This window comes from Penicillium malachiteum, assembly GCF_028827825.1.
Source record: "Penicillium malachiteum strain IBT 17515 chromosome Unknown utg000001l:1.0-8184562.0:1.0-8186909.0, whole genome shotgun sequence".
Classification (NCBI taxonomy): Eukaryota; Fungi; Ascomycota; class Eurotiomycetes; order Eurotiales; family Aspergillaceae; genus Penicillium; species Penicillium malachiteum.
Window position 1 is genome coordinate 3,857,511 of NW_026643094.1, and position 21,616 is coordinate 3,879,126.

Here is a 21,616-nt window from a genome sequence, read left to right on the forward strand (position 1 = left end):
AGGGCTTACCCCTTTCAAACCATGTTTTATGTTTTATTCTGACGACACTCCAAGTCCTCCACCGCTGGCACCTATACAACGGGAGCAGAGTACTTCTACAACAACCATCACCACCCATACTAATATTTTTTGGTTATTTTTTAATCTCGATCTTGGAATATTTCACATGTTGGCTCTATTCGTAGATCCAAATGAATTATATTCCACCTACCCTTCTTGTCTCTTCTATTCAGTCCAAATGGATCCGCTCATCCACAGGACTCATCCAGGGTTACCAAGTGGGGACCATACAGATGCATACTTAAAGTTGTGCAAGAACCATGGAAACTCGTCTATCAATCCAATAATATTCATATCGTTATAATATTTAACAAATTGGACAGGTCGAATCTACCTCAAATAAGTATCTCTTTATCGATGATGTTCTAGGTAGACCGGGATGTGTTGATTCCACTTGCTTCTTTCCCCTCCTCTTCCCCTCCCCACCAAAAAAAAGCCCCGCCATTCCCGCGCGACCACGTCAGGACACAAGACGCAAGGGTGAAAAAAAAAAGTAAGAGCCGCATCCCACGTGAGACATTGTTGCCTTTGCCTTCGTCGGGCTCTCGTAACCTTCGAGTCCCTCTTTTTTTTCTTGGTTCGAATCCAGAAACTCAAGTTTTTCCCCCGTATGGCCTGAACCACTCCATGGCCCTGAGCACGTCTGCTAAAGACGCCGAGGATGCGGCAGATGGCTTCACCGGTTTTCGTCGCCCTCTGCCCGACCATGCGGCAGAGGTTACTGGCTTGATCTCTGATCTCTATGCCATCAGCTCATCGTTGACTGCCATAGAGACCCTTTCGCAAGATGTTCTCTATAGGCGCAATTGGGCCCGTATTCAGCCTGATATCGAATTGTTACGCAAGAGCCTGAAGTACACACTGGACGAGATCTTCGATCATTTCCGTCGGTTAGAGGGGAAAGAGTCTCCTGATTCCTATAGGCGGGTTTGGATGTCGCTGGAACGGACTTTCTGGGATGAGTCGCAATATGCTCTTTCGACTCGACTATTGAAATATAAGACTTTCCTAAGAGAAACGACTGAAGTGATGAAGGAGTATGTAACCTTGGGCAGCAACAAACAAAATCAAACAAACCAAGAAACAGAACCGCCCACTTGGGCTTTTGAATCAACTAGGGCCTATACTAATGTCCGTCATTTCTTAGTCGACCCAGTGGACTTCCGCTCCTCGCTTCCTCTCGTAGCAGTCTGAGAAACCTCCTCGCACTACAGGAACAACGCGTACTTTCTCGTTTTGGACGCATGTCGGTTAATAATAATCATCCTCCGTCGAGACCTCCATCAAGACCATCTTCAAGACCTCCTTCTAGACCTCCTTCTAGACCTCCTTCGAGAGGCAATGTGGTGATCGATAACGGACGTCCCCCTTCCAGAGGCCATGTCGTGATTGATCCCCCGAGTCCGGTCAGTGACCGTGACCGACGCCGGCGCCGGTCGTTTGAGCGTGTTCGTCCAGCACATCTATCCCCACAGTCCCCTCTGTCGCCTTTATCTGGGACATTCTCCGATAGCATCCCTCCGTCGGTTCCTGAGGCACCTAGTTCACCCCTAACTGGGTCTGGATCTGCTGGTACAGCGAATAGCCAGTCAACCCAGAATGATGCGATACAATATCACTGGGTGAGGGAGGTATTTAGTAGCTACAATACTAATACTGCCATTTCGGACACGACAGACAAGTCAGAACCACATTCCTCTCTGTTTGGGGTACACTGCTGACAACATTGCAATTTGTAGAGCCGGATGCTTTGATGAGCCTCAGACGAACATTAAGCCAATATTGAAGGAGCAAGGATTTGAGAAGATTCTCCAATTGTAAGTTCTGATTTGATCATCAATCGGGAGTTTGGCCCCCTAACTATCCCACAGAGCCTTTAATGACACCTCGGAGATGAATACATACTTCTATTTGCGTGACAGAGATCATCGTGCTCGAATTGTCTGCAAGGTGCCCCACCGCACTAGACCAAGTGAATTGTTCTGTCTACCTTTGAACATGCTGGAGGTTGTTCAGAAGGACTGCTGTCTCCAGCTGTGTCGAAGACGAAACGGAGGCAGGGAACTGGTTCTATGGGCACGTCTCAAATTCACGACTCTTGAAAGTAAGTAGTGTGATGTTTGATTCCCTCCAGTTCATCTGTGGCGTCTCTTTAATATATAGGAAACAGGTATGGTGGTCTTCTTCTGTTCTTTCCTGGCTCTTCGCTCTCAAGATGGCGGTCGACCCGTGGAGGATATCAAGGATCACGAATTGGCGGATGAGGAGGAGCTATATGGCGGGTAAGTTTCTTCTATTTTCAAACGTATAGAATATATGTGCCTTATACTGACACCATCTAGCACCATCGATGACGACAGCTATACTCATGCCTTGCGGGTTTATCAGCACAAGACAACCGGAGCTGTACGATTGCAGGCCTCTGTTCATAAAGGGGATATGGACCGGTAAGATCAATAATGAAGCTAGTTATGCGCAATATCTAACCCAACATCAATTAGTACTCCCGTATGGACTGCTTTCGTCACTCATCTTCTCGATCGATCACGATGGTTAAAATCCTTGGATTCGCGAACAGTCGCAGTCCGCGACCTGAAGTTAACGATTTTCATGTCTCCCGAGGACTATTCTCCCCCATCTACCGCTCGTGGAGAGCATATTCTCAAATTCACTTCCCGGAGTGGTTCGTTCAAATGACTCCTGTGGCTAGCTGTACTCGAACTAACAATCTTTATCTAGATGCCGACAGTTTCTTGGATATGATGGATGAGCTTGCTTGATTCCGCGACTACACCTGTATTTACGGTGCGCCATCTATGAAGCACGCCTTCCTAGGCTTACGACTCATGAGTTTACGCTGTGATGATCATGATCAAGATAAAAAGCTCCTTTCATTTCGGTTTTTATATGTTTGTTCTGGAACATCAACTGGGTGGTGTCGACAGTTATCCTTTTCCAGCGACGTGAACATGTTACATGAGTACATTGATACCAATTGGTGGTAGTGTTGGCTTTTGGATATCTCGTTTAACTGGCTTTGAGTTCGAACTGATCTACAATCTTGAATCCATGCATAAAATCATTGGCAAATCCATATTCCTAGGAACGATCAGACCATCAAGAAACAGAAAAGAGAAATAAAATATTGGGTATCATAAAAAGTACATAGTAGAACTTGCAGACCTTCACTTCTCCGGCTCAGGCTGCCCAACCAACGATTCCATGCCGGAGAGGCCCTTCAACAGCCTCTCGGTCATTCTCTTCTCCCGCAACGCAGCAATCTCCCGTCGTCGCTGAGTCGTCTTCTCCTCCCATTCAGCCTTCCTCTCCACTCTAACCAGTCTCTCAGCCTCAGTCTCCTGACGCGCCCGTATCAATTCCTCCATCTGTTCCTTCCGCTCAACCTCATGCGTCGAGAAAGAATAAAATCCAGTTCCCCGATTCCGCACCTCCGCATCAGCATTGTAGTGAACCTCCTCCGGAGGCGTAGCAGATCTATCCCGTTTCGCCGCAAGACGCGCCATCTTCGCTGCGATGGTACCCTCCGGATTAAACGCCTCAGCCTGCACAGTCTCGCCATAGATCAAATTTTCCGGTCGAGCAGGTTTCCACCGTTCCTGTACTGAGCGCCCTTGATCCGCTTCTTCTTCTTTCGCGCGCGCCGCACTAGCAGCTTCTTTCCTTGTTCCACGACGCGATCGCCCGAACTCATCTTCGTAGGAGATTATCGAAGCATTATCATCATCAGCTGAAGATTCGGAACCAGATTCCGAGCCCTGTCGCTTGCGTTCCTCATCGGCCCATTTTCGATCAAAGTCAACAAGACCTTCCTTCTCCTTGCGCCGAAGTCGAGCAAGGTATTCCTCTGGTCGTGACCGTTTGGCTTGATGTGTATCTTCCTCATCACTGCTATCTCCAGCTAGGTAGAGACCTTTTTTTAGGTCGTTGTATTGTCGGACTTTCTCCGCCATCTTGCGCTTGGATCGACTGAGCGTCGCATCGTCGATTGTTCCAATGTCCTTGCTGCTTTTATGCACTTGCTGGGTGTGACCGTCATCGCGAAGATCGGCGGCTGCGCGCTTCTCGGTGCCTTTATTCGCTTTGGAGAAGAGGTCGGATTTTGGAGCTTTTGATGGACGGGTTCGGCTGCGTGATGTGCCGCTGTCTTGGGCTATGAGGGAGGAGAGCTGTGTTGTAAAGGCGAGGTTCGATGAGCTGGAGATATCTTGGGCTTTTGTGTTCTTGGTGGGACGCTTCCCATATAGAGAAGATTGATCGGACGCCATGCTTTGTTTCTGGCTCAAGCGAACCACAGTCAATAATGTCCAGATGATGATGGAGGCGAAGATAGAAATGATAACAGGTCCGATAAGAGCTTGGTGGCCTGTGCTTCAAGGCAACAAATCACGTCAGATTCCTATACTAGCATTGAAATGACTCTTCGGACAAATAAGTAGATATAATTTTGATCAGAAAATAATGCATTTCAAGATCATTGTACAATTTTATCTTTCTTAGTAACCGAAGCTCTAGTATATAATCCAGAAGTATCAAAAGAGTGGGAATACATATCTCCGGGCCGGTCCCGCAATGTTAAACTGAGTCAAGCAGATCATCGCGCAATCTATTCAATCATCTACTTCTCCGAGTCTGACCAGATATTTCTCATTACATATCTGACTTTGCTCATTTCAATCCATATACATACTCTATACCTTCAGAACATACTAGCACTTCAAGCAATTGCTCAAAATGTCTAGCCCTATCTATCTCGGTGTTGTCGGTATGCTACCCCTCCATCTTTTTTGAATGCCTATGGTATTCTCCCACCAACAGAACTGACAATTGAATCAGGTGTTGGCGGCGTTGGTACCGCATTCCTCTCCCAGCTCGCTCGTCTCCCTAATGCCCCTCAACTCGTTCTCCTTGCCCGCTCTTCGCAGACTCTCCTCGCTCCGACACCGGCGTACTCCCCCGCCATCCCCGCGGCCGACTGGGCCACAGCCTCCGCCGCACCCTCTCTCACCAAGACCGGTGCTCTGCCCGCCGAGGAGATTGCCGCATACCTCGCCGCTGCCCCTGGCCGCGCCATCCTGGTTGACAACACCTCCGACATCAACCTCGCTCGCCAGTACCCCACATTCCTGAAGAAGGGCATCTCAGTCGTGACCCCGAACAAGAAGGGTTTCTCCGATGATCTGTCCCTGTGGAAGGATATCTTTGCTTCCGCCGCCGAGGGTAAGGCCCTTGTCTACCACGAGAGCACCGTCGGCGCTGGCCTTCCTGTTCTCTCCACCCTGAAGGACCTCGTCGCAACCGGTGACGAAGTTACCCGCATCGAGGGTGTCTTCTCCGGTACCATGTCCTTCTTGTTTAACACTTTCGCACCTGCCTCCGGCTCCTCCGATGCGCAGTGGAGCACTGTTGTAGCCCAGGCAAAGGAGCTCGGCTACACTGAGCCTGATCCCCGTGATGACCTGAACGGCATGGACGTCGCGCGTAAGCTGACTATCCTGGCCCGTCTGGCTGGTTTGGAAGTCTCGAGTCCCTCATCCTTCCCTATTGAGTCTCTTATCCCTGCTGAGCTTGCTTCGCTGCCTTCTTCTGCAGAGGGTATCTCGGAGTTCATGACTCGCTTGCCTGACTTTGATGCCCAGATGGCGGGGCTCAAGGATGCCGCTGAGAAACAGGGCAAGGTTGTGCGCTACGTTGGTAGCATTGATGTTGCTACCAAGAGTGTTAAGGTTGGTCTGGAGTACTTTGCTAAGGATAGCTCCATTGCGGGTCTGAAGGGCAGTGATAATATCATTAGCTTTTACACTAAGCGCTACGGTGCCAACCCCCTCATTGTCCAGGGTGCTGGCGCTGGTGGTGATGTTACTGCTATGGGTGTCTCCGCGGATCTGCTCAAGGTTGTTGAGCGTCTGCAGTAAGCACAGCGACAAAATGATAAAGATGTTTTAAAAGCTTAGGAATGCAATGAAGAACCCGATGAATGAATAAAAGAGAAAGCCGAAAGTGTTTATGCCCAAGTGCTTCTGAGGTTATTCACTTTATTGGTTTGTCAGGATCGTAAGAACTCCTTTACAGCTTCTCCCCAATAATCTCCTCTTTTATAGGCATGTATAGCGGGTACATTTCCATACTTGAGACCATCAATCGCTACAGCAAGATCCTCACCAAGCCCTTCATCCTTGATTTGTTGTATAGGATAAGTATATGTATGAAAAGCGAAAACCAAAGCTTTTGAACAAGGCAATCGATGGAGAGTCTGGCGCTCACAGCGCAGGACAGTCTAATGAAGGATCAGTATCTCTATAATGTCACAAGCACGTTCCTATTAAGGAAAGAAAGATAACATACCTGCGCAATGTCGAGTTCTTCAAGTTTCAAAGCCTTTGCTTCAGTCTCCGCCTTCTCAACATTATCCTGTATATCCTCAGGAGCCGGTGAAGCATGTACTGAACCAAAAGCAGCGAATAGCTCTGTCTCCGTCGTAACACTCCAATTCACTCTCTTCACAAACCTACCCATCTCAATCTTCGCAAAGAACCGATCCATACTTCGTTCCAGCTTCTCCGCATACCCAGGAACAGGACCATGGATATCAGCTAAACGGAGGCCGAGTTTCTCTCGGGTATTAAACCCAGATGGAAAACAAGTAGCATACGCCTGAAGCATATATTTCGGTTGATCAGGTTCGGATGAAGCATCAGGAAGGAGAATAAGGAATTCCTCATCGACGGTTTGTGCTAGGATCTCTAGTGCCTGGATCGTGGGTGTTTCGGGACTGAGACTCGTTGGCCAAGCTTTGCCTGTTATCAGATTCTCGAATAGTTCGGACTCATTGTCTGTATGATCATGCAGCTTGAACATCTGCGGATATCGAGATGGGAGGTATGTTCCTAGTATAAAAGAGTAAAGCTCGCTAACTGCTGTGCGGGTCCGTGTATCTGATGTTGTGGTTTCGTTGACTGCGACTACGATGTCGTGGTGCTGTGCGAGAAGCTTTTGGCGGAGTGTTATTCTGTCTTTGTACGTTTTGTCCATATGTATCAAATCGGATGCATCCATGTTCTCGATTGCTGGGTATGTTAGCACTGCTATACCCTTGCGTGTATACCAGAGCGGGGTTCATTGATGAGGTGAAGGTGTAGTATAAGACTAACCCATGGTCAAATTCAATTTTTCTTTTCCTTGGAAAGGGCGGAGCTGCAGAGGCTGTGTCTTTTGCCAATCGAAGTCTGCTAAAGGTGTGATGATTGGGCCCTTGCTACCCAGCTGGTTTTCGATCTTGACCGCTGTCTGGAGTATAAAATCTGGGCGTTGCTGGGACCGGTGCCATGTATAAACACATATTCCAAGGATTAACCCGATTAGGATTTTGAGAGCTAGTGGTTCATTCCATGAAATCATCGGATCATGTTTGTCTAGAGAAAGTGACATTTCGGCTGCAGCGATAGAGCGATCTCCGCAACAGCCAGACCCCGTTCTATCCAGATGTCTCAAATCGGAGCCAAGAACCTTGGAAGCTGCCGTTGCACTGGCGAAGGTTGTACAGATAGGTGGATGTAAATGGGAATTTGAGATTTGACCAAGTTGACTTTCCTGATGCATCTACTCCGCACCAACTCCGCAGAGGGGTCGTGCCAGTGTTATCTCTCTGGATATTCTGCTCTCCACTTTGGCGGAACCATCCGATGGGCTTGACTCACGCGGAGCTTATCATTAGAGGATGAAATTATATATGAAGAACACCCACTATGGGCATAATGATATATTCACAACCAGAAAATAAAGACCTCGAACACACCGTCCTCTGGCATATGCCTTCCCGAGTCCCTTTCCCCATAAACCACAGGTCTGCATACCCAGCAGACCAAGTCAACGCCATAACACCATACAACCAAACCCATTCCCAGTTTGGGAATAAGACAAGACACAATAAATACTATAATAAACTTTGAATCATGGGGGACATCGAGAACGGAGTCAAGCTTTCCATCATGTTCGCCCAGCTGCCCTATACTTTATTTCTCCATCTGCGTTAGAATGGGCCCAGCCATCAGCACTGGGTGCGACATTCTCCTTCCCTGTACCCGTATCCCAAGAATTCCGTTCAGTCGGTGTATTCGGTGTTGATTCTCCGTCGCGATCGCCGTCCGTTTCCAAACCACGCAGTCCGAATACTCGACGTTGTCCATCTGGCCGCTCATTCAAGCTCGGTGCACGGGGTCGCTGTTGACCCCGCGCTCGTCCGCCTATCCAAGGAAGTTCCCACAATATTATTCGATAGAGCCATAGCGCCGCGTCGAAAATAATGAGCGCGAACCAGGGGACGATCGTGATTAAACCGAGGAGGAACTATGTATTTGAAATATCAGTTCCTGCACAGATTGCCATTTGAGAATGGAGAGGAGCATACAAATATCCGCACTGCCCAGCTTTCCACTTGGATAAGCTGTGGTGGAAGAATAGAGTACCATGCCATAACTGTTATTCGGGGATCCTTTCTGGGATGGAGGCGATTGAGAAGTTTCCACAGGCTGCGAGAGAAGTGAAAGGGGTTGTCTTCGTCTCTCCAAGCTCTATAGCCAGACCATAAACAACAATCTCAAAGGCTTGGCTTCTGTTGTGAACGGGGTTTGCTCAAAGTTGTGTCATTCTCATATCGGGGCAGGGGGTGACCGAATAACGGAGGTGGATGTGGAAGCGCAAGCGCAAACGCACGCGACAGAGGGATGCAAGGATTGGAGTATTTTCAAAGGAGATGTATCAAATTAAACGAACACCTTTCCCCGCACGGTCCCTCCAGTCTGGAGAAGGTGAAGGGAGGTTCGGAATGCGGAGGAAAGGCGGTGTCGAGCTTGGAAGCTTCAAACACTTCGTACACTGGGCAGTGACGTGTAGCCGTATTCGTCGGGGAAGGAATCTTGATATGTAACCAGATGGGCAGGCTCAGCTCATCAATCCAGTCGCGTGGACTAAGAGGCGATCAGGCACAAGTGGAGCTGTGCGGTTGGATACCGAGGCCCGATCTAAGCTTGCCCGATTAGGCAACTTTCACCATACCTTGCAAGTTGCAACGAATTATATTTCAAATACTTCATATCAGAATAAAGTAGCGTATCTTCGCAGAGTATTGCTGAATATTGTGGCTTGGCATATACCAGCCTCAGTCGAATGTCAATTTCTCCTTGTTTATTAGGCAGAAGGGGAGAGTGTCTAATAGAGGAAGATATGGCTGACTGAGATATGCTCAAGGCTGTAAGCTGGAGAGATTGAACAGAATAATTTTGATTAAAGGTCTTTCATGAGCCGCAGCTGGAATTCAACCAAGACCATTAAAATCGAGTGCGCATCGGGGTGAGAGGTGAGATGCTGCGAATACCCTCACTTGATACATCCATCACCACACCACCATCCTTGATATCTCACTCAATTTTGAATATTTCTGGTTTCTGAGAGATGTAATAAAAGAAGCGTGTTGAGCAATATTTTATATAAAAATATCAAAAATTTAAAAAAAAAAGACTTGTCCTCAGATGAAGCTGGATCCCCGCTCTCTGGTGTGAACTAGAACTCGGCCACCGACCAAGACCCATACTATCCTGATCAATACCTCTGTTCTCTTAAGAGTCTGAGACTACTATGCTGCTAGTCCAACGGGACTGAGCTGTTCACTTCTCTCTCAATTTTCTCAACTATATGGGATCTCTCACGGTAACTTATCGGATCAGCAGTACAAACCATGTAGGCATTTGGGACACGGTGATTTAGACATCTAATGCGACGTGTGTGGCTACTTGGTTACCTACTTGGTTACCTACTTGGTTAGTTACCTGGTTAGTTACCTGGTAAGCAAGTTAGTTTCTACTTGGTTCTAATTTATAATATCTCTGAGCCAGCTTCATTCCAAGGTTTCTACTGACTATTAACATTTTGAAGATTTGTATCCCAATTATTCATAAGTAGTGGTGGTGTCATGGTTGAAAAGATTCTTATCATTTGAGTACAGTAGTTTTCGAAATCAGTTTTACCTCTACACTTTCTTTGATTGATTCATAAACTCTATTCTGAAACACACTAGTCTTAAAGTAGTATAGTGGCTGACCAACCGTCCCTAGACCGCTTCCCAAAGTAAACATTGTATTTTGCATAACATAAGGTAGCCGTTTGGAAATGTATTTTACACGAAACTTCTATATAGTACGTCCCGAGACTGATGCAACCACATACTCTTTGAATGATGCTGTCTAACGAGGCTCATATATTAAACCCCGCCTTTCGTTCTCTCCCATTGCTCCATTAGAAAATCGAACAAGCCTACTATGGTTAGCGTACATAATTCACGGAACCGTCGGGCTGATTGCATTGATGCCTTATGGCGCCTACTTCAACCTCACTGCCCCTCCTCGATAATATTTGGATTTTCCCACGCCAGCGTATTAATTCACCATATTTTTCTCCAGTTCACTCATTTCCAGGCAACTTATAAGATTATCACTTTGTTGCTGAATGTAACTTCCTTAGGCTGCGGGGATAATCCGGCTATGCAAACCATCCCGGAAGCCGACGTTATTTGGTGGAATTCGGAAGATTTCTACATTTAATGTCCATTCTACGACGGGATTCATTGACTTTGAGGCAGCAGAGCTGCCATAATGGTTGGTGACCACCATCGGCCTTCATTCGGTATATGCAAAGATGCTATATTGTAAGATAAATCCAGATAGTGATGCAGATATCAGAATGTCAAGGAAATTGGTTTACTATAAAAGGATAATCAGAGAAATTCATGCACGGACTTAGAGTAGTCACCGATTGTACGATGACGCTATAGGCCGTCTAGCGAAAGACTCTGAGAAATTCCAGGACGATAGGAAAAGTTGACGAGGCTTGGAGGGGAAGACCAAGGGTACAAGAGGTAGCGGTTTTTGATTCGGAGATACCAAAATCCTTACGCCTATAGTTTTCGGCCACTTGGTGGCACCGCTCTGCCTTAGCGCGCAGTGCCAAAAAAAATACTGCCTAGCGGCTTGCTGACCACCGTGACCTATCGTAAGAGCCAACATCAAACTCATTTCTATCTTAGCCCCGGTCAGATCGGTCATTTGGATATGGTTTATAGGCTACGCTCTACCTTACATGTGCTCATTCAGTTGCTGTTTGTATCTCCCTTAGTTTTATTCCTATCTTAGATGTACGTTTAGCGTTGTGTTATACCACATATAAAACATATCTACTAATCCACTCATGCTGTGGCAGCGATGCGTTTGTCCTTAGGAGATACAGGTGCTGCTTTGTTTAGAGTGGGGTAGCCTTTCTCCCAGAAAATTGTTTATAAGCCCATTCAAGGCCATATTTCGATCAAATTCCAAGTTCTCAGCGCAAGCTTTTGACATCATTGACATTCTAGAATTATACGCCCGGCACTCAGTTTCAAAATGCCACGCAAGGGACGCAAAGCTGCGAAATTATGGTCGCTACACCCAGAGCTTCACGACGACGTAGCTCAGTTATTAGACGAGGAAGGGCTTCAAATAGACTTCTTTGACGCCGATGACGAGGAAACTAACACTGAGGAACGGGACACGAACGTTATGGGTCGATTTATATGCCAAAACAGCGGATGTTCCTCCAGTGGTTGGTCGAGCAAAAAAGTCGCGATTACAATTCGCATGTACTCTCCACGGCGATATAATGCACGAGTGTATCATCAGCGATGCAGAAATTGTGGAGCAGTTGGTCGGCTAGTCCTGGATACTGGGTGCTATGCGGAGAGAGTGACATACTGGCTGAAAAAATGGAATGGAATTGAGGTACGGCCGCCCAGGTTTTCTGGCCAGAGCAGAGGACCGCATGATAGTGAACTATGTGAAGGGTGTAGAGTTGGTCATTGTCCCAACTCAAATGGGGATTTAGCATTGGTGCTAGCGAGGTAAGTTTGGTACTAAGAGTTCTTATACAGTAATTAACTCTTCTAGGTTGTCTATCTGAGCGCTGTGCTCTAAGACATCCCATTCTTGGTACGCAGGCTATCCTCGATCTGAAAATCCTTGGGCCAATTATCCAGACCAAGTGGCCACAGCTTTGAGATAGAACTATCAGAGTCGACACTTCAACAAGATTGATCAGCAACCAAGTGTTACTCCTTGATCCCTGGTTTCTGGTGTACATTTGGGGAGCAAAAAGCAAAACAGGACAAGCGGCTGGGAATAGGCGATCGTGCCAGATCATCAAAACAGTGGTTCTACGCAATTCTATGGGAAATTACAGTATTATTACACTAGCCCAATAATCTTTCTTTCCGGGAATTAAGTCAAAAGAGTTTTTGGTAAAGCTGATTTCGAAAACTACTGTAATGAACCATGTTCTTTGCTATGATGAAAATCAAAAAGGGACAACAAAATCATCAAAGCCATCATGAAACGAATGACATAACAAGGAATTTAGATCAAGCTCCGCCAGTTTGCTCAATAGGTGTATAGAAACAGAGGGACTGCCTGTTTAGGGAGAATATAACTGCGAATCCACACTTCCGGCCAATGCTCACGGCGGTGGTAGAAACCCCAACATTACTCTTCACATGAGCTTGGTTCTTCGGTGCCATCGGTGCCGTTTCTGGGACCGTGGCTGGTGGCGGCAGTCGACGCCCGGCTGGTGGGATGACGGCGGTGATGATCGTCCCCTTCACCGCCACGCTTTTGACATCCTCCCGCCCTCGTAATAAAGGCGTAGTGGTCGGTCAGGAGGGCCGGGTAGGAGAGCGGCGGATTTGGCGTTGGCCTCATCGAGCGCCTTTTGGGCCTTCATCAAGGCGCCCGCATCCCCACTGGCTTCGCCTACAGTGCCTTGAGACAAAATGACCCAGTTAGTATATGCTGATGTACATACCGGGACATGTTTGAAGCTGCTACTTACCTTTTTCCTGTCCAGATCCAGGCGACTAACTGGTCTATGCCCTTGGCCAACCAACCTTTTTGCCAGTATTTCTTGGCCTCGGCTTCCGCCATACGGCAGTGTTCTTCTATCGCCAGCCGCTGGGGGCTACAGCAAATTGCGTGCTGATGGGCTCGTATATCTGTAAAACAGGTCAGCACCTCAGAGTACTCAAATCAGTAGATGGGAAAGAAGGAAGATACTATATACTTCTGGTATATAAGCGTCACCACCCCCGCTATCATTGCGAGAATAATGCCAGTGAGGCAGGCGAGCACTGGGATAACCCGGGCTGGGGCTTCAGGGCATTGCGCACACACTTGAGTGACGGAATGGTGGTGTTGTTCTTTGGGACCTCGAGGTCCTGTGTGTTTTGCATGGTGGTGACGGTGGTGCTGCTGGTGTTACTGAACATGACTTCCAAGATTAAGAGGTTGGTATAATCTGCAGGTAAACCAATTCTTGTTCACTCTAGGTAGGTAGGTCTGTAACTTCCAAGGTTGGAAGGTGCCTTGGTACAGGGCTCCAGGGCTACCTATATCACTCCCGAGGTCTATAACATCATTTCCAAGGTTGCTAATTGAACTTAACTTTCACTTTGAACTACCTAGGTACTAGGTACCTAGCACTTACTTTACCCTTAGATTACTCTCACCTTGGTATCTTAGATTTGAGCCTATGGGGTTTAAGCTTTCTAGTTTGAAAGATCAGTAGAAGAACTGACTGTTAAGATCAATATTTGTTACAAAGATCGGAACCTTGGAACTATCCATGGATGGTTTTGCTTGGTGATGGCATTCTAACCTTGGAAGATTAGAAATCTTTTTAGTTATTAACCTACTGGTCTTTGCTTCAAGTTATCAGCTTTAAGTGAAGGGCCTTGCACTAGTGTCCCAAAGTTCGAAACTGAAATAGCCCTTTATGTCCACGGGTTAAGGATCAGTATTTGGCTTGGTACTTACAAATATAGGTCTGGTTAGCCTCCAGGGCTTCCAAGGTTAGAAGATTGTTGGTGCTTTTAAACAGGCTTAGTAGTATACTGCTAGTGAAAAGCGAGTCATTCTGGGTGGCAACACAATTTCTTTCAAATATTCCCTTCAAATTTCATCTTTCCTGATACATACCCACATAGTCCTTCTCATCCAACACTATCAAAAAAGAAGTCTTTTCCATTTGATTTATTTTCATTATGTGGTGGAAGAGAAAGGACTTAAATATTCAAGCTCTGACCTTTCAAAAACATACTACCAAGGTCAGGGGTCGTTCTCTAACAATCGGTTCACAGCGTGTGTATTGCAGAGGTTACGATGCGCATTATCTACAACTCGGTTCAGACCTTGTGCCCCACAAGGATCTTGTCAATCTATTTATGGCTGAGCAGGCTATACGTGGGCTTGTACAGCATGAGGAAGCTTTGAGTTATAAAGCCAAAGCCTTGGAAAAGGTCACAAGTATCGAACCCGAATCCGAGTCTGGTTCTATAAATCTTGAAAAAAATCAAGAAACAACTCCAAGATGCTCGAGCACAGTATGCAAGGGCAGAGTACGATCTATACAGCGAAGAATCTAAACTCCCCCCCCTCCCCCCACCCTTCAGAAATGCCTATCGGAACTTACGGCTTGATCCAAAATGGTTTATGCGTCGGGAAATGGTCGATGATTGCTTCGCTTGAGGTGGATGTTGCAGCCGAAAATGTGAATGCTGTGAAAGAAGACATCTATCAGAAAAAGAGAAAGGCAGAGGTCACTGCAGTACACAGTGTTGGTGTTGTGCAAACTTTCGTGGGTCTGAGATCAAAGACGAAGACAAACAGTATATCAAAGAAGATCTCAAGAAAAGACTTGGTGAATATAGTTCCACCTAATTCTGTATTGAAATGGCAAACTGGTATCTCTGTCCATTGGAAATGTGAACACATGCGCCTGTCGAGTCAAAATAGCCAGGCGACAGGATAATGGTGGCTATGAGGCTGATAGCAGGGTCTCCTTCAGCAGTGCACTCCAACCTTGGAACGTCATGGTCCCAAGTCAGTATGGATGCTTGATTTTATTTCAAACTTGAATACAAGTTCATGTACATAGTAGTACTACTTTACTTGCTTAGTATGTCCCTATATTTCGAGGGCTGTAGGGAGCTGCTCTTTCTCCGCGGTTAAATTATGATATCAATATCAATCCAAACGTTTCATCTATTGTCTCTGGTGGAAATATTCGAACCAGCGAATTGACGTGAAAAACTCAGTCTCCAATCGGAGAGAAGGTAATAACACGCATGAAAAGATCTTGAATCCCCGAACTCCGAGTCATCACGATATCGGGTCACACTCCGAAGGCGCATGCATATCTCAAAGTACATAAGTGGAGACACCCAATCATGATGGAAATGAAAGCCACGGGGCGGGACCTAATATAATGCGACAAAGGCTTGTATCCATATGGATTGATGAAGAAAGAAATGACTGGTCGAGTTAACTTAGACGGTCGGTGCCGCCTATACCTTTCTTCCAAGGTTGGTAGTTGAGATTGTCGATCTACACATCAGAGAAAATACAATTCTTGCTTTTTTTTGGTGACAATTTAATCGAGCGGGATGGTCAGATTACTCAAGTTTTGCTTTTCTTCCATTATTTTGACAAACTGTTATGTGTATTCTTAATATCAAAATGGCCATGATCAATTTTCAAGTTCAACTTGAAGTTCTGTTAAGGTACATACCAGTTGACCCCTCTGCCGTGGCCCGTGCCTGAGCGGACAACATTCAAATATTGAACCGACATCCGTTAACTAAGACTAGCGTTTAACTCTAACCGCTTAACCGATATGATTTATGTCGATCTGATTATCCCTCGTGGTCCCTGGGTCACATTTAATTGGCAACCATGCTTATAATCTATATCTCTTTCAACCCGGGGGGAAGTGCGCACTCGGGACTTTAGATCCCATACAATCCCAATCACTACGGAGTATCCCTACTAGCAATACTCCGTACGATGAGATCGATTGTTCTGGATTTCTCATTAACCCCGCAGCTTACTCTCATGGTGTTCCTCAGACGCACGTGTGTCCAAGCTTTCCAACATCTGGGCATTGAATGCAACCCACCAATATGCGGAGTACCTGGTGCTGCCCCTGATGTCCGCATATAAAAAGCAAGTCTGCTGCCGATCAACAGAATTTGTTCACCTGGGCACGCAGCTTGAAATTTCTTTCTTCTTACTCAATTGAGCCGGAAACCCCGCAAAAATGCATTCCAGTGCTCTTGTCGGCCTTTTGGCCTTCGCTGCTGCGGCACAAGCTCTCCCTGCAAGCTCCAACCAGGCTCACTCCGCTTCATCCATTTCCAACCTGAAGTCCAAGATTAAGAATGTCGTTGTTCTCTGCATGGAGAATCGGTCCCTTGATAACCTTCTGGGTGGTCAAACCCACAAGGATCTGGATAACCCAATCAACAATGGTCCTTTCTGCAATCCGTACAATGTTACTGACCCCTCCGAGGGTGAGCACTGTACTGAGGCCAGAGACTACAACTCCGTCGGTGACGACCCCAGCCACGCTGTGACTGGTAACACCATGGAATTCTACAGCCAGTGGACTCCCGACAACACCCTCATCGCCGAGGGCAAGCTGCTCCCCAACAACAAGGGCTTCATCCACGAGCAGGTCTCCAAGTATAGCTCCGATGTCAATAAGTCTGTTCTGGCTGAGCAGGTCATGAACTACTACACTGAAGCAGAAGTCCCGGTTATGACTTCTCTGGTTCAGAACTTCTTGACCTTCAACCACTGGCATTCCGATGTTGCAGGAGTAAGCAAAAACCACCTTATTCAATTGGATCAGAAGATCCATTCAATCGCTTTGAGACCAAGTAAAATTGCTAAAACTCTGTTCTCTCTAGCCCACGGACCCTAACCGTTTCGCCCTTGTTGCCGGTACCTCAGCCGGCCACGGAGAGAACGATGACACATTCGGCACATACGCCTTTACCCAACGCTCCATCTTCCAACAACTCGGCGAAACAAACCACACCTGGTTGAACTACTGGGACACAGCCGGTGGCACTGGTCCCGAATCACAGTGGTTCGCCTGGACCAAGGAAACCTCCAACGAGGACAAGGTCGTCCCGATGACCCAATTCTACACCGATGCGCTTAACGGCTCCTTGCCCGAATTCTCCTACCTAAACCCCTCCTGCTGTGGTGTCGGTACCACATCCATGCACGACAGCGGTCTCATCTCCGACGGCGAGGCTTTCATTAAGCGAGTCTACGATTCCATCCGTCAAGGACCTCAATGGGAGGAGACATTATTTGTGCTTACATTTGACGAATCCGGTGGTTTCCACGACCACGTCCCTCCTCCTCTTGCAACAAGACCCGATGACCTCACTTACACCGAGCTTGCTGCCAACGGAAAGAACTATACCTATGATTTTAACCGACTTGGTGGACGTATCCCTACTTTCTTGATCTCGCCTTGGATCAGTCAGGGTGTTGTTGAGCAAAAGGGAACTAACAATAAGGGTGAAACTGTCTCTTACTCTGCTTCTTCTGTGCTCCGCACTTTGGGTTACCTATGGGACTTTGCTCCCTTTAACCCCCGTGTGGATGATGCTGCTTCTTTTGAGCATTTGATTCAGAGCTCTGCGCGCAAGAATGCACCAACTGCTCTGCCTAGTGCTATCGCGTTTCGCAAGTGAGGGAAATGGGATTGGCAGTTCTGGTGTGAGAAATGTTTTGGTAATGAGTAATGATCCTTGGATTATGATTTTGTTGATGTTGATGACCTTTTCAAGTGTTACTAGTAGAAATTTGCTAGAAATTGCATTCTAGAGCTGGTTCTCAGGTACTTGATAATTATTCTGTATTTCAATGTGTGGATAGTTCCAAGGATCTTCCATTGGCTAAACAGCTCGTGGGTCAGTAGTAGGCAATATGGGGGACTTCAAAGGTTGTTTCGCGTCAAAAAATTACCTGTTTTAATACTGTGTTTCCTATTGGCTCTTCACTTCTCAGATTCCTATTGGTTAGGGGAGCGGGAAAAGCCCCATTTTGTGGATCCCAATCAGTATCTAGTATCGCGGCCTGTAACTACACGGTCTACACCTGGGTTTATTCCCTTCCATAGTTTTCTCAATGCAAGACCTCCCAGACCTTCACATTTGGGCTACGTCCCACCTTCGCCATGTTCTATAATTTTACTCCTGAGGGGTCAAAACCTCTGGCTAAGCGAAGAAAAGTGCGACGGGCATGCGATTTCTGTCGCGAGCATCGCGTTCGCTGCGATGGCATGTTACCGTGTTCGCAGTGTACAACGAACAAAGTCAAGTGTGTCAAACCTAAGCCCTCGCATATCTTATCGCCTGCTCGCTCCGATAGACCCCGGAATATCCGGCCATCTGTCCCAATCTGCACTGCAACCCCACAGTCAGATTCAGTGACCTCGTCCGCACCGGTCGATTCACCAAGGGACCCAGCTTCGGTCCCCGCCCGCCATCCGGACTGTCTAACTGGCTTTATATCACGGATCAATGCATTTTGCTCTGTAGTGTCCCAGATTTCAGCACAAGCATCTCCAGATTCTAGTGAATTACTCACTCCTGGGACCTCATATTCAACTCCAGACTTGATTCAAGATGCAGAGCAGAGAATTTCCCAGTCGAGCCCGTTCAACCTGCAAGAACTCGAAAAGAGGCTCCTGGAGATCTTTTGGGCTCGTTATTTTTTTTTTAGCCCCAATTGTGACTCAAACAGATGTACTAGATCTTGAAAAAGACCGAAAACAGGAGCCTTTACGAAACGCTCTGATGGCGTATTGCTTGCAATCAATTTACCATGCAGGACTACATCATCGTTTCCTGAGCGTCAGTACGGGACTGAATGAGGCGCAAGAATCTTCTTCCAACAGACAGCAGAGCTCCCTCGTGACTTTGTTTGCTTCGTACTTCCAGAAAGCCTTGGCGGCAAACAGTCATTACCTCCTATATGCGGAACCAGCTCTGTCCGACATCCAACGCCATATTCTTATGGCCTTGTTTTTGCTCAACTCTGGAGAGGTCCTAGCCGCATATAACATCACCGGAGCGGCAATTCGACTCGCGCAGTCGCTCGACCTGCAGAAACCACCGGCACCTCAAGTTCCTGCAACAGAAGCCAAGGTCCGTAGTCGTGTATGGTGGACATTAGTTCACCTCGATTTTCGCTGCTCGAGATACCTGGGTAAACCCATGGTTGTCTCTCTAAGAGACACTACCATTGACTTGCCAAATGATGATCCATCCACTGACCCGGCATTTTCGGAGCTGGGGTTTTATGTAGCCACCATCACGTTAACAGTGGTTGGCAAAAAAGTTGCCGAGTCCTTGGCAAATATCCATGACACAATTAATGTGAACGATTCCACCCCACAAGTCGAATTGTCTGCCGAGTATCTGACCCATGAAATCAGTCGCTTGTTTGAATGGAAAGATCGTATTGTGAAGGTGGAGCCATTCAAGAACTTGGTGCTTGTGGGTAGCCCCAATCAACCACAGACGCACGCAGCTGGGGTAGGATTAAACCTTCATGACGATATATGGATGTATAATCAATCGCCCAATCTCACTTTGCAACAAACCCTTCTTGAACTCCAATTTCATGACCTTGTTATTTGGTTTCATCGCCCATTCATACAGTTTCCCAGCCATGGCCTAGTACCTCAACGCAGCCCAGGGGCCGATATCCATGCAACAACAGCTCTTCGACACGCTCTGAAAGTTACGGAGATTATTCACCGGCGTATGCTCAACCACGATGCTCTTTATGGATGCTCCGATGTCTATCAATACGTCTGGAATGCACTCCTGACCCTTGTCGGCTTTCTATTGGCCTATCCTTTGTGTTATTGGGTTCCTATCGCTCGACAACATGTCGAGCTATCCTTTCAGATTTTTGACACAGCAAAGACTTCAAATCCCATTGCGTCTCGGGCAGCTCATCTGGCCCGTTACCTTCTAGGCCGAGTCGATGCTCTCATGGAGGTACTCAACACACAAGCTTCTGAATCACATCCGCGTGCCCATTCTCCTGCCCGCGAGCAAGTCGCGGAAAGTTGGGATCAAGTGGACCCTGAGCAATCTTCCGGTTCTTTCTTGCCTACTCCTGGAACTGATGATTTAATGTCCTGGGCGGACACGCTTGACCTCAAGGCTTGGTCGGGTTATTGCCATGAAATAAATGATATGTTGGTCGATCTCCCTGAGATTTCTCTAGATATAAGCTACGTCCCTATTTAACGACAATATGTTCTTTGAGCCTGCGTGCTTTATCAAGTCTTTCATTTCATTCATATAACTCTGTCGCATAAGAATTTCATAGCACACCTATATCATATCCACCTGCCTGGTGCTGAGGCTTTTCAAACAAATTGTCCGACCTTCAACTTATCCGAGGAAGCAAAATCAGATTGGCGAGTTTCCAACTCTTCCATATCCCAATTGGCGGATAGGTGGCGGCCATTCAAATACCCAGGCCGCTTAGCCGCCAGATATACCGTCACTGCTCCAGTCAATTCCGCTATGAGAGGTAAATCAAAAAGTTAGCAAAGGAAAGCCCTCCCAAGCATATGCGACAAGCTGTGACATACCAGTATCTTTGGCAAATGGTTTGAATGAATCCAGCGTCATGCTCGTCAAGACAATACCCGGCGACAGACTATAGGCCGAGACGTGAGGGTTTTCAGCAGCGACAAATTCAGTAAACTTAGCCACACTCAGCTTGCTAATGAAGTAACTGCTCAGCGTCGGGGGCGTCAACGCAATTGAACTAATCATATTAACCACCGTGCGCTTAACCTCTGGTGATTGGGCGGCCAAGCGCAAGAAGGCCGCGGTGACATGGCATGTACCCCGTACGTTGGTCTCAAAATCGCTCCACCAAACGGCTGAGTCGGATTCTGCAATAGCAGCGCCAGGTGCAAAAACTCCAGCGTTGTTAACTAAAGTGTGGGCTGTTCCGAACTTTTCTTTGATGGCATCGAAGCTGCGAGCTACGGCCTTCTCATCTGCGATATCGGTGGAGAGTGCGAGGATCTCGATTGAAGCGAACTCTGCTTGGATGATCTTCTTGGTTTCCTCTGAGGAGGATTTGGTTAAGGTGATGAGAACTAGTCCCTTCACGCCTGATTGGGCGTGGCTTCGTGCGATTGCCTAAAATAGATTATTGTTAGAGTTGAAATTCAATATGTGACAAAGTTATGTACTGACTCTGCCAATTCCATTTCCTGCGCCTGTGATAATTGTCACTTTGTCCGCTTGGGAAAATTCCGGCTTGGATGGCTCAATGGCGGAATACACATCTCGGTAGTAGGTTTTTGTGATCGAACCCTCTCGGGTGAATTGATCAGGGTCAATGGGACAGTCAGACATCGTATAGGGATCGAATGGATGGTAGAATATGATTGAATGAAAGTGAAATCTTTGAAAGGTCAAATTTCAAGTTTACTACTTAGTTACTGGTAGTACTTATAGGTTCCAATCCGCTAATCTCTCAGTCCAACATTTGAATTATCCAATTATTATAAATCTTGTTATTCAAATTGAATTTCTCCACTCGCTCCACTGTTGATAATTCAAAAGCTG

At 46.9% G+C, this 21,616-nt stretch overlaps 9 protein-coding genes across 9 annotated transcripts; 5 read left to right on the forward strand and 4 right to left on the reverse strand.

The window, feature by feature from the left end:
* Nucleotides 1–687: 687 nt before the first annotated feature.
* N7483_001457 (uncharacterized protein) lies at nt 688–2,840 on the forward strand (the record flags this gene model as incomplete). Its single annotated transcript, XM_057084894.1, has 8 exons — nt 688–1,097; nt 1,208–1,682; nt 1,738–1,877; nt 1,932–2,164; nt 2,231–2,342; nt 2,403–2,507; nt 2,562–2,743; nt 2,800–2,840. 8 exons carry the CDS (start codon nt 688–690, stop codon nt 2,838–2,840), a joined length of 1,698 nt encoding a protein of 565 aa, XP_056951043.1.
* Nucleotides 2,841–3,245: 405 nt separating this feature from the next.
* On the reverse strand, nt 3,246–4,346 carry N7483_001458 (CCDC174 family protein; the record flags this gene model as incomplete). Its single annotated transcript, XM_057084895.1, has 1 exon — nt 3,246–4,346. One exon carries the CDS (start codon nt 4,344–4,346, stop codon nt 3,246–3,248), a length of 1,101 nt encoding a protein of 366 aa, XP_056951044.1.
* Nucleotides 4,347–4,812: 466 nt separating this feature from the next.
* On the forward strand, nt 4,813–5,993 carry N7483_001459 (homoserine dehydrogenase; the record flags this gene model as incomplete). The annotated part of the gene is made up of 2 exons (XM_057084896.1): nt 4,813–4,843; nt 4,915–5,993. 2 exons carry the CDS (start codon nt 4,813–4,815, stop codon nt 5,991–5,993), a joined length of 1,110 nt encoding a protein of 369 aa, XP_056951045.1.
* A 373-nt stretch (nt 5,994–6,366) lies between these two features.
* Nucleotides 6,367–8,551, reverse strand: N7483_001460 (heme-dependent oxidative N-demethylase family protein; the record flags this gene model as incomplete). The annotated part of the gene is made up of 5 exons (XM_057084897.1): nt 6,367–6,375; nt 6,424–7,145; nt 7,230–7,603; nt 8,090–8,424; nt 8,486–8,551. The coding sequence occupies 5 exons, from the start codon at nt 8,549–8,551 to the stop codon at nt 6,367–6,369; spliced, it is 1,506 nt and encodes a 501-aa protein (XP_056951046.1).
* Nucleotides 8,552–11,507: 2,956 nt separating this feature from the next.
* N7483_001461 (3CxxC-type zinc finger protein) lies at nt 11,508–12,005 on the forward strand (the record flags this gene model as incomplete). Its single annotated transcript, XM_057084898.1, has 1 exon — nt 11,508–12,005. One exon carries the CDS (start codon nt 11,508–11,510, stop codon nt 12,003–12,005), a length of 498 nt encoding a protein of 165 aa, XP_056951047.1.
* Nucleotides 12,006–12,753: 748 nt separating this feature from the next.
* On the reverse strand, nt 12,754–13,076 carry N7483_001462 (uncharacterized protein; the record flags this gene model as incomplete). Its single annotated transcript, XM_057084899.1, has 2 exons — nt 12,754–12,895; nt 12,985–13,076. The coding sequence occupies 2 exons, from the start codon at nt 13,074–13,076 to the stop codon at nt 12,754–12,756; spliced, it is 234 nt and encodes a 77-aa protein (XP_056951048.1).
* A 3,169-nt stretch (nt 13,077–16,245) lies between these two features.
* Nucleotides 16,246–17,698, forward strand: N7483_001463 (phosphoesterase superfamily protein; the record flags this gene model as incomplete). Its single annotated transcript, XM_057084900.1, has 2 exons — nt 16,246–16,806; nt 16,898–17,698. 2 exons carry the CDS (start codon nt 16,246–16,248, stop codon nt 17,696–17,698), a joined length of 1,362 nt encoding a protein of 453 aa, XP_056951049.1.
* Nucleotides 17,699–18,805: 1,107 nt separating this feature from the next.
* On the forward strand, nt 18,806–20,272 carry N7483_001464 (fungal specific transcription factor domain-containing protein; the record flags this gene model as incomplete). The annotated part of the gene is made up of 1 exon (XM_057084901.1): nt 18,806–20,272. One exon carries the CDS (start codon nt 18,806–18,808, stop codon nt 20,270–20,272), a length of 1,467 nt encoding a protein of 488 aa, XP_056951050.1.
* Nucleotides 20,273–20,394: 122 nt separating this feature from the next.
* N7483_001465 (SDR family NAD(P)-dependent oxidoreductase) lies at nt 20,395–21,403 on the reverse strand (the record flags this gene model as incomplete). Its single annotated transcript, XM_057084902.1, has 3 exons — nt 20,395–20,552; nt 20,623–21,184; nt 21,242–21,403. 3 exons carry the CDS (start codon nt 21,401–21,403, stop codon nt 20,395–20,397), a joined length of 882 nt encoding a protein of 293 aa, XP_056951051.1.
* Between the last annotated feature and the right edge of the window lie 213 nt (nt 21,404–21,616).